The 15795-nt window shown below is 40.9% G+C and overlaps 1 protein-coding gene across 2 annotated transcripts in view; it reads right to left on the bottom strand.

The window, feature by feature from the left end:
* The window catches only part of CHN2 (chimerin 2), a 139657-nt gene that overhangs the window by 3568 nt on the left and 120294 nt on the right, over positions 1-15795 (bottom strand). For both annotated transcript variants that reach the window (XM_079948053.1, XM_079948054.1), the window contains 5 exons: positions 10583-10667; positions 6755-6928; positions 4566-4643; positions 857-994; positions 578-683 (listed from right to left, as the gene is read on the bottom strand). In XM_079948053.1, coding sequence (XP_079804179.1) covers positions 578-683; positions 857-994; positions 4566-4643; positions 6755-6928; positions 10583-10667 — 581 coding nt within the window. The remainder of the gene's footprint in view (positions 1-577; positions 684-856; positions 995-4565; positions 4644-6754; positions 6929-10582; positions 10668-15795) is intronic.

The raw sequence follows: 15795 nt of genomic DNA, 5'->3' as shown, positions 1-15795 counted from the left end.
TATGGCTGTGACTTGTTGATTGGTAAAGGGACCCCTGACCATTAGGTCCAGTCGTGGCCGACTCTGGGGTTGCGGCGCTCATCTCGCTTTATTGGCCGAGGGAGCCGGCATACAGCTTCCGGGTCATGTGGCCAGCATGACTAAGCCGCTTCTGGCAAACGAGAGCAGCGCACAGAAACGCCGTTTAACTTCCCGCCGGAGTGGTACCTATTTATCTACTTGCACTCTGACGTTCTTTCGAACTGCTGGGTTGGCAGGAGCAGGGACCGAGCCATGGGAGCTCACCCCGTCTCGGGGATTCGAACTGCCGACCTTCTGATCAGCAAGTCCTAGGCTCAGTGGTTTAACCCACAGCGTCGTAAAACTGGTTAAGATTTGAAGATACTACTACTATTACTACTACTACTACTACTACTACTAAAATTACTCATAATAATTTTATTATTTATACCCCACCCATCTGGCTGTGTTGCCAGAAATTTCTTCTGCAGTGACGGTTTAAAATGTTTTTTAAAGAATATTTCTTTATGAAGAAAGAAAGATGATCAAGCCTCCTTTTATAGGCAAATTCGCTTACTTTTTGAGATGAATCATCAGGTATCTCAGAGTCTCGTAGTGTGCTGCAGGAAGTAACATCAACACTTCGTGGACAGCTTCTAGTCTTTCATCAGCATTGGAGAGCTCTACGTGATACAAAACAAGATTCTTGTAAGCTTTATCAGATGCAGATTTCAAAGTTCAATAAAAAAAATACAATTAAAGAAATCCAGTATTCCTGCTGCTGCAGGAGTTTTATAATTGTAGAGTTAAGGTTATGACAAAACTATATAAATAAATGAAATGCCTCAGTACTTACTTGCTGCATCTATAAACTTGGAATACGTATCGTAGGTGATAACCGGGATAGGCAGATCTCTGAAATACAGCTTCAGTGCTCCAGCAATAATATTTATGTCTGGATATATGTTGGCAGAGACATCTGCCTTGTCACCATCTAGAAAAGAATGAGATGGTTTAAAGGTCCTACTTTTTCTTTCACCAAAGACATTCTTGAGTTAGCTTGTCAAACATTGCTCATGATTGGGTTTTGAATCACTGGAAAATGAAGAAGTTTCATAACCTGGACACTACACAGGATACCTTTTCACACACCCCTACCAACTATACCTCAGATGGAGCTGGGATGTGCCTTTGGGTCTTCTGATGTCACCTCTGTGGATGGACATATGACCATATGGGAAGACATGTTCCCTTATGAATGCTTATCTCAATCTCTTTTAAGGCTTCAAAGTGAACGCCTTGAGTTATATACCCCTGAGTTTATTCAGCCAGTGAAGCTAAAACAATCAAGAAGTTGCACGTTCCCATACACTGGCTCCAGCAAACACATTTGCTGGATCAATTTGTACTAGCTGAAATGTTTTTCTGAAGGCATTTCAAAGACAGTCCCTTGAACAGTGTACTGTAGTAGACCAATCTCATTTTATTTAAAAGATTTAAGGATACCTTTCAGTGAAACTATCAGTGCAGCACATAAGGAACTATTATAAAACCATGAGTATAAAATCTTATTTGTGTGGTGGGGGGGGGCAGGGAGAGAGAGTGTTTTAGGAACAGTTTACTAAGTAGTTCAGTTTTCAGGCACAAAGTTTAAATTTATTCAGAAGTAATCCACTCTTCTGTCCCTTTAGAAAACAAGTGATAAACCTGCTTTCTCAGGTCTTGCTTTAAAATAAGTCCTTGTACCTATTCCTTCCTCTACGTCACGGTACTTTGTTTTGCTTATGAAAAACCCTGCAATAAAGTTTTTAAATACATTTGTATTTAGCAGAATAAATAATTGTTTTGCGAAGAAACCTGTGGCATTAAACTTGAAGCGACATGAAATATATCCACAAAAATTTCCTTTAGAGCAGATGTACAGCTGAGTTACTTGTGAAGGCCAAATTGTAAGTTTAACACCTCAACAATAATCACACTTATTAGGAAGGAGCTAAATGAATGAATGAATCTTCAAGTGTAATTATAAATGTGTTTGTGACTGGGGAGCAAGTCTTTAAAACAACAGTCTTATGTATCTGATATAGCAGAGTGAACCCGCATAATAGCATTTACTCTAATACAGCACCAGTACTTCCATCACAGTGTTTATTCTGCACCAGCCAGGCTCATATTTATCCTCATATACTTGGTACGGAAGCGTTAGTATTATAAAATGTTGTTTGGACAGCTCTATTTAATTGCAGTACAATGAGATCTAAAGTGCTACAGTGAAAGCAAATGCTTTGGGGGGGAAAATACTGCAGCTGCCTCTATATCCATCCAGATATGGTAAAGCAGAATGCCATATCCCCTTTTCAGGCTATCTGCAAGTTTACAAAATAAAAGTGACATTCATAGGTTATCATAGCAAGTCATATCATGGAGGAGTTTTACTTGGAAGTTGATAAGTATCTCTCTGTCTGTAACTTGTTATAAGCTAAACCGATGGGGAAAGACTGAAGGCCACTTAAAATGCAGGAATGTGTGCACCCTAGACCATGGGTAGGTAAACTAAGGCCCTGGGACCGGATCCAGCCCAATCGCCTTCTCAATCAGGCCTGCGAATGTGTCCTTTTATTTAAAATGCATCTCTGGGTTATTTATGGGGCATAAGAATTCATTCATTCCCCCCGCCCCCCAAAAATATAGTCTGGTCCCCCCACAAGATCTGAGGGATAGTGGACTGACCCCCTGCTGAAAAAGTTTGCTGACCCCTGCCCTAGGCACACAGCAAATCAAGAAATTAATTCTGATGAAAAGCACTGCTCAAACTGGAATTGCTCTAAGAATCATGGTACCTATGGATTCCATCACTGTATTTTTCTTTTCAAACATTCAAAAGGCACTCCAGAAAACAAATGTACTATTTGTGAACTGCAATATGCCACAAACTGCAGGCGTAAAAATGATTGCTCATTCTGAAAATTGGTGTTATTGGATGCTAATAAGAATCAGCCGGCTGGAGAAGAGAAGTAGTTTTAGAGAGCAATGGTACTGATAAAGGAAGCTGCAGTACTTTGGAGGCGTTTGACCATGATTCGGTCAAGGGATCCATCACAAACAAGTCACATGCAGCCATCTTTGTTTGTTTGCTTGTTTAGCAACTTTGTCCTCAACAGCTCACTGTCCTGAATAGATTTTTTTTTAAAACAGTAACATTTTGAAAGCAACCTGGGTGGGCATGTGGAAATACCAATGAGCAATGAACCAGATAAATAACATCTTAGTCTACACATAACTATCTCCACAACTGTTGAATTTCTAGGGTACAATTCTTGCAAATTGAGTAAATTCATACAACCTATAAGCTATTTTAAATCCAAACACAGGGAAGCTGTTTGGTGCGATGAGCTGTTGGTATGCAGCTGTTTACGAAGCGGAACTGCTTTTTTTTTTAATGAAATAGTAGTATATAAGCATTTTAATAAATTCCTATGTTAATTATGCCACCACAGACCACCAAACAAGTTATGGTGTCATGTTGAGGAACAGGTCACTTCTGTAGTCTCCTTGTGGTAGGAACCACATGCATCTAAAAGTTCAGTGGCCATATTTTAAACAAGCTGACAATAAAACTTGTGTTTGCCCGTAGTTTATAACACACACTAAAGGTGAATCTACCCACAATGCTTAATGCATAACATGGATTACAACTCTTATTTCTCTTAAATTAATTGCAGTTATGAAGGGCAGAACAAAAGAGGGGATGAGGTTTATCTCTTCAGTCGCTAGCCATGTCTCCCTGAATATCAACCCCCTCATGTGCCCATGAGGCTTAGTAAAAAAAGTTCCCATTAGTGCCAATAAGGCTAATGCCTCTGCAAAAAAAAACCAAATAAAGCAGAAAAAAATAGTGATGTAGATCCTTCTTTAGTAACAACCCTCAAATATCAGATGTGTGGTGCCAAGCAGGACAAACAACCAACTAAAGCTCAGAATGCACTTGTTACAATGAGAACTCTATGAACAAGCTGTACAATGAATGTTTTATATGCTAGCAGGAACAGAACTGGTCAACAATACCAGCACAGTGAGCGACTGTTGCTGTACAGCATCCATATTCATCCCGTGGAAGAATAAATAAACATTATTCCTATCAAGCTTACTCAGTGGAATTAACAGTCACAAATATACTGACCTGATTTTTACTCTAAAGCTCATCTGTCCTTATAGTATAGTGATAATGTAATTTAGACCCTCATTATTTTAGAGATAGTGGGGCAGAATTTAATATGCAGAAACAGAAAGTGGTATAGTCCTTCCTGAAACGAAGCAGTTCAAATAGGTGTGTTTTGAGACGCTGTGCGTCTTCCTACTCACCCCAAGACATGTTTTAACATACGTAGTAAATGCCAATAGAACCAGTACATCATAAAATACCCCGAAAGTATTGTGGGCGGAAAACGGCCTTCTCATTATTACACCATCAAAACATGTGCAACGCCAATGAACACAGGGTATGTACAAGCTTTCCAAAGCTAAAACATTGCCGACAGGCTTTCCACAGCTAAAATGTACTGTACCTCGATCAAAGGCCATTTTGACATCTTCAATGTGTTCAGTGAACCCCGAGACTCTGTAAATCCCTTCTGACTTCAAACCTGCAGGCAAAAATTTCATCAGCTGCTGTTTAGTCTAGGGATACATTTTCACATTCCAGTTATTTTTTACTTCTTTTCGCAAGTTAGCTTCTGCCTCCCGAATTCTCGGAACAAGAGAAATTACTCATCGTATAGCCATCTTTTGACAGAGCTCTCACAGTTGGTTAGTTATGCCCCCTTTAGGCCCATAACAGCAATCATTAGCTTTTAAAGAATGAGGGGTTTTTCCACACACACCATGTGTGTAAGGGAGAAAATTGGAGGATCGGTTTGAGGATCTATAACAGATAACTTGAAATCACTATGTTGGAAAGGGAGGCTGACACTATTAAGCACAAGGGTACAATTCATTTTGTAACAACTGAGTGTCGCAAGGAAGTAGAGAGATGCTTCAAGTGATGAATGTGACCATGGAAGGGCCTTGAACCTTCTATCCTAGCAACCGCTCTCCAAGGTCTCAGGCAGAGAGCCTTCCAAGGCTTGCTAGCCTTTTCTCTCTTTTTTTAACAGGAATTTAATATAGAATTTCCTGCATGCAACCCATTAGTTCTCTTACTGAGCTGTATGACCTTTCCCACATAAGGATGATGACTTAATTTAAGCTAATGGCTTGGATTGTAGCGGAAATCAATTTGAGGAAGTGCATGGAAGTTTCCCATCCTCTCCTTGTCCCTGCAGCCATCTGAAATCCTCCAAAAGGCGGCTCTTTCATTCTCTGAACTTCAAAGCTCCTCTTCCAGCAGCCTCAGATGCCACATCCCACATTGTCCAGAAGGGTGGATACTTGGGGGTGGGGGCGCAGGTGGCTTCAGGTGGGAAGAGGGCATCAAAAACTGCTGTAAAATTCCTAAATTTCACTTCTCTTGGGATCCACACAGGGCCGGATTTAGGTTTGATGAGGCCCTAAGCTACTGAAGGTAGTGGGGCCCTTTATATATCCAGCTGTCCTTTGTCAACAACAAATTGTCACTGTTTTTTGTGTTGAATATATGCTATATGGTAATTTATGGACCTAATGGGTATCTAAAGTCATTTGCACATGCAGAATGCAGGCACCCTATATATAGAAATGAGCAAACCAGGGATATTTTAGGGAGCAGGCTAGCAGGCGGGGCCCATTGCTTACATCATAGGAGCCTACACAACATAAAAGACTGTTGCTGTATGTAGGTTTTATTTTATTTGTTTTTTATCTTATATTTTGGAAATGTACATCCAGTTTTTTCCCCTTTAATTTTTTTGGGGGGCCCAAAGAGACTGGGGCCCTAAGCTATAGCTTGTTTAGCTTATACGTACGTAAATCTGGCACTGGATCCACACCATTGTCTTCTAATATCTATACTCGCTCAGCTACTAAGATGATGTGGGTTAACTGGAAATGATTAACTTTGATTTATTAACTTAATTAAATATATTCCAGTCCGTTTTACACTGTGTAGAACTTAATTGGACACAACCCCGGTGGCACAATCGAGAGATTTAAATTTCCTATAACAGTTCTAGGTTTGATTTATGATATACACATTGATTGATTGATTGATTGATTGATTGACTGAATTTATATCTCGCCCTATTGAAGCCTTCTATAAGTATTTTCTTCTATTATTTATAGGCTAAGAGTTTATTTTACATTAATATCTTAACATGCATTTGTTCATTTCACATTAGTTTCTGCGACATAGGCTTGGTTATCATTTTGAAAGCAATTGGACTTTACTATAGCTCCCAACAGTTTTAATTGGAAAGTGCAATATTTACTGGAAAAATTAAATGTGAGGGGGCATAGTTTTCTACCTTGAAAAATGTAGCTAAATATATTAAATAATTAAAACAATGCACATTGTTTGTGTGGTGGTAGTAGTGAACTATAATTCGCTTCCTCAACCAAATGAGGTTAAGTTGTTCTTCAAAGTAAATGCTTTAAACAATTTGTTCATAAAACTTTTCCCCACAAAGGAATATAAAGAAATCAGATTTTATATAAAACATGTAATTTAAAATTACTTAGTTTTCTGTAATATAATATCTGATTACGTTTGTCAGTCAGTGATATTATATTAGCATTCTAGTAACCCAGCGAAGGAAATCCTATTTCATCAACATGTAAATACCTCTTGCTTCAATTTCTCGAATACATATGTCCACTACCATGGGTCTCTGTGAATTGTGGGCCTTCACTAGTGTGGTGAGGTCACAGCAGTAGACTCGTTTGATTCTCTTGAGGTCTGGTTGGCAGTCATTGGGGACGTATTTTGAACACTGTTTGTGTACGTTCAATCCACAGTCTGTAAAGAAAGTATCAGTGTTACTTTGAGTATTTTCTATTTTACTCTCAGAAAGAATGAAAACATTCTACATGTGAACATCTTAGCTCTCAATTACTTTTCACCGCACACAGTAAATTACAAGGCAATAGATCAATTTGTAAATATAACAAAGGTTGGCAGGCAAAAATATGCGAAGGAATGAAATTCTATGAGTATAGGGTTGCCATATTTCAAAAAGTGAACATCCGGACACAAAAGTTGTTGAGCTCCTGATATGGGCTGCCATATAACTGGGTTTCCCCAGAAATTTTAACCAATTTTTGAGAATTCCGTTCCGATGAATGAATCCCAGATGTATGGCAGCTCTATGTAATATAACATTTGAATCTTACTCTAATTCTCTAGTAATGTAGCAGGTACATGAAGCACATATGAGCAACTGTTAAGGCTGAAACAAAAAATTTTGGCCACCGTGTGGAGAATGTGGAAAATGCTTCCAAGTGCCTGTGGTTCTAATATATTTGAAATGGGTTGACAAGATGTTCAGATCATTTCAGTGCTAACTGAAATAAAGACAGGTAACTGTAACAACAACAACAAATTATGTGTATGCTGTCCATCTGACTAGGTTGTCCCAGCCACTCTGGGCAGCTTCCAACTAGTTAAAACAAATTTTAAGGACCAAGACTGTAATGAAGACTGTAATGGATACAGGAGCTCTTCAAGAAATCCAGGCCAATCCATGTGTCATATGTCAACCATATGTCAGGAGTGCTCTGATGGTGCTTCCTGCTTGGCAGGGGGTTGGACTCGATGGCCCTTGTGGTCTCTTCCAACTCTATGATTCTATGATTCTATGATTCATGTGGTAAATATTACATTTATAGTAAAATTTTATATGTGTCTCCTCAGAAGCGAGCTCCACTGAGTTCAGTGGGACTTAGATAAAAAAGGTAAAGGACCCCTGGATGGCTAAGTCCAGTCAAAGGCGACTATGGGGTTGCAGCGCTCATCTCGCTTTCAGGACAAGGGAGCCGGCGTTTGCCCACAGACAGCTTTCCGGGTCATGTGGCCAGCATGACTAAACCGCTTCTGGTGCAACGGGACACTGTGACGGAAGCCAGAGCGCATGGAAACGCCATTTACCTTCCCACCACAGTGGTACCTATTTATCTACTTTCACTGGTGTGCTTTTGAATTGCTAGGTTGGCAGGAGCTGGGACAGCGCAACGGGAGCTCACCAACCTTCTGAACAACCAACCTTCTGATTGGCAAGCCCAAGAGGCTCAGTGGTTTAGGCCACAGCACCACCTGCATATACCAGTGGGACTTACTCCTAGATTGCAGCCTAAGTGTAGTTTCTGCCCCATGGCCCCTAATGGAAGCCTAGTTGCAACAGAGGTGGAGTGATGTTCTAGGAGAGGGGGGCTGCCAACTCCATCTCCCTGTGTGCAATTGGGTTTCAAAGAAACCAGCTATTCTAGCCAAGAGAAAATAAGCCTTCTCTTGTATCTGGGTAGGGAAGGGTTAACCCCATGCCAGAGCCCTCCAGATGTACCCTCATCTGACCATCATCCCTGACCCATTGGTCATGCTGGACTGACAGGCACTGTAGTCCGCAACATCTGGCTGGCATTAAGCGCTAGTTTGGGGAAGCTTGAGAACAGTAAAAAAATGAATACGTGTTTAAAATATATGCTTGTCGTTTATTAGATAACCTTTGTACTCATTTGCTAGAAAACTGGATTTATTGCTCTTTCATTGGAACACGTGAAGTAATAATAAAAGTGTGTCTCTATGCATGTGCAGAGTCAACTACCCGTACAAATGACTAACCAGAGCCTGCCTCATTCATTAAGCAGGGCTTCAAACATCGAGATTAAGGATTCTGGGCAGGCTTAGACTTCTGCACTTCTTATAAAAATTAACTCTCACAAGTACACAGTGTGATTCAGAATCAGCACTGTCCCTTTCAGCCATCAACATAAAGTATTCTTGACTCCACTGCTAAACATGAACAGTTTCTTCCCTTGCAATATTTGATACCCACAGGTAAAGGACCTCTGTGCCTTTAACTAAATCTGTTTGGTTTATTGGGCTCGTTCAGACAGAAACCAACTGCATAATACAGTATTGTTCAGTGAAATCTAAACAAACCCAGCCAGCTGTACTTAAGATACTCCCTTTAGGTTTTTTTTTTTAGTTCTTGCTAAACATTTCCTGTGTAGTTAAAAACTTGTTTGTCTGCTTAGAGTTAAATATTGGTAACCTAATGAAGCAGAAAGTTAAGCTTTGGACTAAATAAACATACTTTTTTTCACAGGTTAAATACTTAGAGAATGAAAACAAATCCAGCCAGACATATTATGTTTAAACGTACAGTTCTTATAAGAATAATTAGTTACATGTCGACTCAACCTCTTGTGTTAATTGTCCAAAGGGAATCTGCAAGCTTAAAGGGATTGGCAATGACCCTGAAGTCACACAGGTCTCCTGTGTTTAGCATGGACATGTCAGCCACAGAGACCTGTGTATAGCTCTTTATAGGGGCTAAAACGATTGGACATGCTGACTGGGGCTGATGGGAGTTGGGAGTCAAGTTACAGTGTTGTTGGCAAGAGCCCATACCTGCTTAAGTATGACAACTGACAAGAAAATACCAAGGAACGGTCATTTAAGTCATATAATTATATTGTGTATGGTTGACCGAGAAAAGAAACCAGCTTTAGGCACCGTAATATAAAATGGCAGTATGATGTCCCCACCACAAACCCAAGAGCTCTGCGACATAACAGATCTTCCCCACCTAACTCACCTTACCCTATGGCATGTTAAACTGCAACTGTGCCTGTTTTCTGGGTTGCACATTCATAGAACTACACCAGCTAATTCAGCCGTGGCTGTCTATCAAGCTTCATCAACCCACGACAATATGTCCATTAGTCAAGAGGGACAGGAGTTGCAGTCCCCACAATACAGTATCTGGAGGGCCATGACCCATGAATCAGCAGGCATTATTTTTTGACTTCACATGAAAGCTATGATTACCTATTTCTTTATATCGAATCTCTGTTAAAGGCTCAGAACGTACGCCGTTAAGATTCTTCTGGACAGTTAACAACCCCATTGGCAGTTGGTAGCTAACATATATTAAATGCCAACAACCAATAACAGCAATATGACTAGTACCCATTAACCATAGGTCAATGAGGTTAGAAATGGAGTCCAGTCCAGTCCAGTTGAGCAGTTTAGTTGCCGGACTATCAGCTCCATTATAATCCCCCAAAAGGCTCAAGAGTTACTCATATATTTTAAGCTTGGAATTCAAATTTTAGCCAGGATTTCCCATAGCAAAAGTTCCACTCTTTCCCAGCTTTAAACTTCACTAAAGAAAAGGGGGGAAAAAGAGACACCAGTAGTTAACTTCATTGAGTGAAAAGGAGACATCCACTTTAAACCAGTTACTATTCTTATTATCATTATTATTAAGTGTGTGTGTGTGTGTGTGTGTGTGTGCGCGTGCGCATGCGCATTGCTCTAAAAGAGCATTAAACTGTAGAATGCTTTGTCTAATTTAGGAGGGCATTGTCACTCTGCATTGCCCCTTGAAAGAGATTTACAGTTTTGTTTTTCAGGGGTTAAGGGCCCGGTCAATAAGATTTTTAAGATTACCTGAGCATCTGACTCCCTGAGCAATGAGTCCCCACATGAAGTTGGCACAGTATTCACACCAATGTGGACCTCGAAACGTGTGGACCTGTAATACAGAATGGAAAGCAGTCCAGGGTCATTGGGAGGCAGATGGCCTGACAGATGGAACAAGCAGAAGAAAGAGATAAGCAACAAACGACTCAGTTAAAAGAACAAGTCTTCCTCACTGACAGCTGCATGCCAAATACTGAGGGTAATAAGAAGCCTGGGGAAAAGAAAACTGCCTTTGGTCTCAGGGTCCTCTTCATTTCACAAGGCAAAACAAACAAAACCTAATCACACTGGAGGGCATTGAAATCAATCTATGTAACTCTTTTAATGGGTTTATTGTTTCTCATATGCCAGGGGTGGCCAACTCCCAAAGAGACTGTGATCTACTCAGAGTTAAAAACTGGCAGTGATCTACCCCCGTTTTTTAGGGGTTCAGGTCAAAGTTGCTGAGCTTTTTTTAGGGGAGCCAGAGTTCTTAAGCTCTTTTTTTTGGGGGGGGGGAGCCAGTGATCTACCAGAGACGTCCAGTGATTTACCAGATCACGATCTACTTGTTGGACATGCCTGGTACAACATGAATTTCCTTGGAAACTTACCAACTTTGGGATTTGGCGTATTTTCTTTAGTGACCTGATGCCTAGTTATTCCATGGTAATTTGGGGTCTGCTTTTTTGTGCTTTTAGTTCCCAATATTGCAGTTTGAAAGCTAATTCCTTAATACCATCAAAGCTTGTTAGAAACAAAGACTATGCCTGCCATATGCTAGTGAAGTGCATAGTGAAAGTGTTAGTACTAAAGCATGTGCTTCGCATGCAAAAGGTCCCAGGTTTCATCCCTGGCATTGGCAGGACAGGTAGGAAAGCAACCTTTGTCCGAGACCCTGGAGAGGCACGGCCAGTGCAGCAGACAATACGCTGAACTCAGAACAAGGCAGTTTCACATGGCCACCTGTTTGTAGCCTCATACTAAAAACATAAGGTGCAAGTAGATAAATAGGTACCGCTCCGGCGGGAAGGTAAACGGCGTTTCCGTGCACTGCTGTGGTTCGCCAGAAGCGGCTTAGTCATGCTGGCCACATGACCCGGAAGCTGTACGCCGGCTCCCTCGGCCAGTAAAGCAAGATGAGCGCCGCAACCCCAGAGTCAGTCACGACTGGACCTAATGGTCAGGGGTCCCTTTACCCTTTACCTTTATGGTTGCTGTTACTACATAGTGTATGGAAGAAGATGGAGGAGGAGGAGGAGATGACAGAGGGTGAAGGAAGAGCTGCGAGTGGAGGGCAGTTCTTTTTGCATTCTTTGAACCACCTGGGAAACTCAACAAATCCTCTGCATCTAGAACTGGGTGTAGCTGAACGGGACACATGAAGGCAGCCTAAGGAAGGCTATCCACCTTGGCCCTGCCCATAAAAAGCAAGTCAAAAGTGAGAGACTAGAGTGATGTCCACTCTTTCCAGGTGCTCCTCTCATTGTGAGATTTTTGTGGGTAAGCTAGAGTTTGTTTGGACCCTGGGTGATAATCTGGAGGCTGAGAGAGAGGGTGTTTCAGAGGGAAAATGAATTGATATTCATGTTTATATATTAGAAACTTTGTATTAATGTAACTGTGTCTGTATATATAACTGTGTACCTATATGTAACTTGTGTTTTGTAATACAGTGGTACCAGTTTTCGAACGTAATCCATTCCGGAAGACCGTTCGAGTTCCAAAACGTTTGAAAACCGGGCCGCAAACAGCGGCCTGCAAATTTAAGAGAGAAAAATAGAAAAAAAAACCTCAGCAGAAGCTGTTCAACTTCTGAGGCGCGTTCGAAAATGGAAGCATTTACTTCCGGGTTTTCGGCGTTCAAAAACCAAAACGTTCGACTTCTGAGACGTTAAAAAACCGAGGCACCACTGAATTTTTAAGTTGTCTGTCGTTGCTTTCGTTTCCTGTGCACAGCTTGGAGAGATCTATTGTTTAATACATTAAGAGGTATAAAAAAATAAATGGCCAAACAAGTCATTATGCTCACATGCATCAGATCTACTCCTTTAAAAGGTGTTTGTGGTGGTTTTGTGAAAAATCGCCTGATCTGTGGGGTTTGCTGTTAGTAAACAGCCATCACATGGAGCAGTGGGAGTCAGCAGAATGAGGTGGTGAGGATGACTGCACTAGTTCAGATTGTGATGGGTATGCATTTTAAAAACTATCGAAGAAGAAGAAGAAGAGTTTGGATTTGATATCCCGCCTTTCACTCCCCTTCAAGAGTCTCAAAGCGGCTAACATTCTCCTTTCCCTTCCTCCCCCACAACAAACACTCTGTGAGGTGAGTGGGGTTGAGAGACTTCAGAGAAGTGTGACTGGCCCAAGGTCACCCAGCAGCTGCATGTGGAGGAGAGGAGACGCGAACCTGGTTCCCCAGATTACGAGACTACCGCTCTTAACCACTACACCACACTGGCTCCAAAGCTTTCAAAAAGAAAAGAAAAACTAGTTGAAAATAAATGACAACTGAACTAGGCCATCAGGTAGAAAGGTTCTGGTGCAGTTTGCTCTCTTGTTGCGCGCTCTCTCTCTCTCTCTCTCTCTTAACGTAGTGCAGCATTTGGTGTAGTTTTCCCCATGAACGGTATGAAATATACTGTTGTAGAGTTTAAAGTTGGTAGAATGGAAAACAGTGTATTTCATCTGGTGGCTGCAACATGTAGAAATCTATCTCTTACTTGCTTGAAATGGTTGTCATCTGGACCATGTGGGCAGAAGTTTTCCACCTTTCTGTGAAGCCTATATACTGGCATTCTTTTCCATGCATACCAAAGACTTATTTCTCAGGGAAAATATAAGGGATGCCTCTGAGCCCAGGCTCTCTGGGTGGCAGCACTGTGTGTTTCAGATTGTGGTACCAGGCTGCAGATTGGACTGATAACTCTTTTGGTAAAAGAAACAATTCGCTGAATTGTAGAGGACCTTTTGAAGCAGCCCTTTAAAGACAAAACAAAAGGGCAAGGTTCTGAAAACTCTGCATCCGTTAATCACACATTAGAACAAGAATCTGGTAATTTCTTCCTGCTTCCTAACAGCATACATTCTTCCTGCTTGACTTCCAGGAGGGCTTTCTGGCATCTTCTTGAGGACAATGTTTGGACAAAATCTAAAAAGGGTGTAACCGATGTATGAAAGGATCCTGACACATTTCAAACCTTAAGTTCCATCTCAGGAAAGTAATATTTGTGCAAAGGCAGATTTGCTTCCTTGGCATGTGAACACTAAAAAAGAAACTCTTTTCTTAAGAGTCTCCATGACCAGACAATAGGGTCATCTTTGTAGAAAAAAAAAATATTCCCTTGGGGAATAGCTAAAGAACAAAAATGCATTGAGATTCCTCCATAAATATTGGTTTGGACCATTTTGATTTTTCTCATGGTTCTGCTCTATTGGTGCCACCCTTCTCTGTTGTTTCAGGACAGCACTTGATAATTTATGTAAGTTTCATCTAATTTTCAATATTTAATTAGTCATAATGGATCATAATTAGAATGTAACTGTTGCATGAACCTTTGTATAATTAACACACATCACAATCACTAAATAAAAGGGATCATTGACTCAAAAGGAATAACGAGAGGTTTGTGTAGACGCTGTAGGCAATTACAGACTTTTGCATGTTTGAGTCAACTACAGGCACAGGCAAACTATTTTTGTCTCTTTCTCCTCTCCAAGTTAAATAAGTAAACTTGTTTTATGGAGACCACCAAAATCTAAACAGATCCCTATTGAAAGAAAAATACAGTATGTGCCATTTTGCTACCAATCTCCATACAAGCCGTGACAATGAACAGCATAAGATAGATGAAAAGACTATTTTACAGAAAATACTAGTCTCAAATCCTGCATTAATGAAGCAAATGAACACAGAAATCTTTTGAAATCTGACACATGGTCATGATGTACAAAATTTTAAGACCAGTTTCTCCAAGTTTCTTCTGGATGATCCAGAGTTGGTTCAGCCAGCGTGGCCTTTACACACGAGTCTTATCATGATCTGGAAGTCTGAAGCAGCTCAAGTAATGTAGGCGTATCAGAGGTAGGGATCAAAGATGATACCAGCATTGCAGTTGCATATTTTGACATTTTTCAGAGAAATGTAATGTATAATTAGTTTGAAGTTTGGCAAGTGTTGGAAATGTGGTGTGCTACTAAGACGTTCCAAGCCCTTCCAATCATGTGTGTAGCTGATGAAAATATACTTGGATAGTTAGGGAGAACAGAGCGAAACGCTACTCATTTTTTGCAAAGATTAAAGCTATGTTTGTTCAATTTTTGCACCGTCCGCTAAAAAGACATCAGGATTGTTATCCAAAATTTAGTGGAGTTAAATATGCTGTTTGATTGACCCATTGAATCTACAGATATGGGTCCAAGATGAGAGAAGGATATGGGAAGAGTGGGAATTTTTTTTGTTCAGCTTCACAATGACCCATTTCATGCGGAATGCTAAGTCAAACCATGAATAAGCAAACTTGGGGGCTCCCAGAGAGATCACACATGCTTCGCTCCCCTTTCCATCATTCTGCTGCTGTGCTGAGCTAAGCAGTGGTTGGCTTAGTGTGTCTTCCAAACCCAGGCTTGTGGTTTATATCTACCAGGCAAACCACAAGCTGGAAAAACGATGGAGCACATCTTGGTTGCATGATTTGTCTTGGGCAGCTAAACCAGGGCCTTGGGTTTGGAAGGCATACTAAGTCAAACCATGGCTCAGCAAGACACGGCTCAGCAGCAGAACGACTGGAGCAGGAGCAAAGCAGTTTCAATCTTCTCATTAAGAGCCTTCACATTTGCACGTTCATGCTAAGCCACGAATTGGCTTAGGGTTATGTGCAGATGAGGTCAGTGAAAGTACTAACCAAAATGTTTATCGAAGTTAAATGCATTTGAGTTCATTATTAAAACAGTAGTTTCCTAATCTCCTTAGGCTGCTCTACGCAAGTGACAGGGATATTTTAGGTCTGCTTGTGACATCACGGAGAATAGTAATTTTGCTGGAGATTATTTAGCTAACTGCAGTTGATTATTTTAGAAAAGTGGGGGTGCTCATGAGAGTCTCCCCCTCCCTTCTTGGCGCCACTGCTGCACACAAGCCCTGCGGTGCTTCCCTGTCTAATAGCTTCTGCCACCACCCCTTTTTCTAAGGTCATTTTCAA

The sequence above is a fragment of the Podarcis cretensis genome (assembly GCF_951804945.1).
Source record: "Podarcis cretensis genome assembly, chromosome: 12".
Taxonomy (NCBI): Eukaryota; Metazoa; Chordata; class Lepidosauria; order Squamata; family Lacertidae; genus Podarcis; species Podarcis cretensis.
The sequence above is the reverse complement of the archived record's forward strand: the minus strand, read 5'-3'. Positions and strand labels throughout refer to the sequence as shown.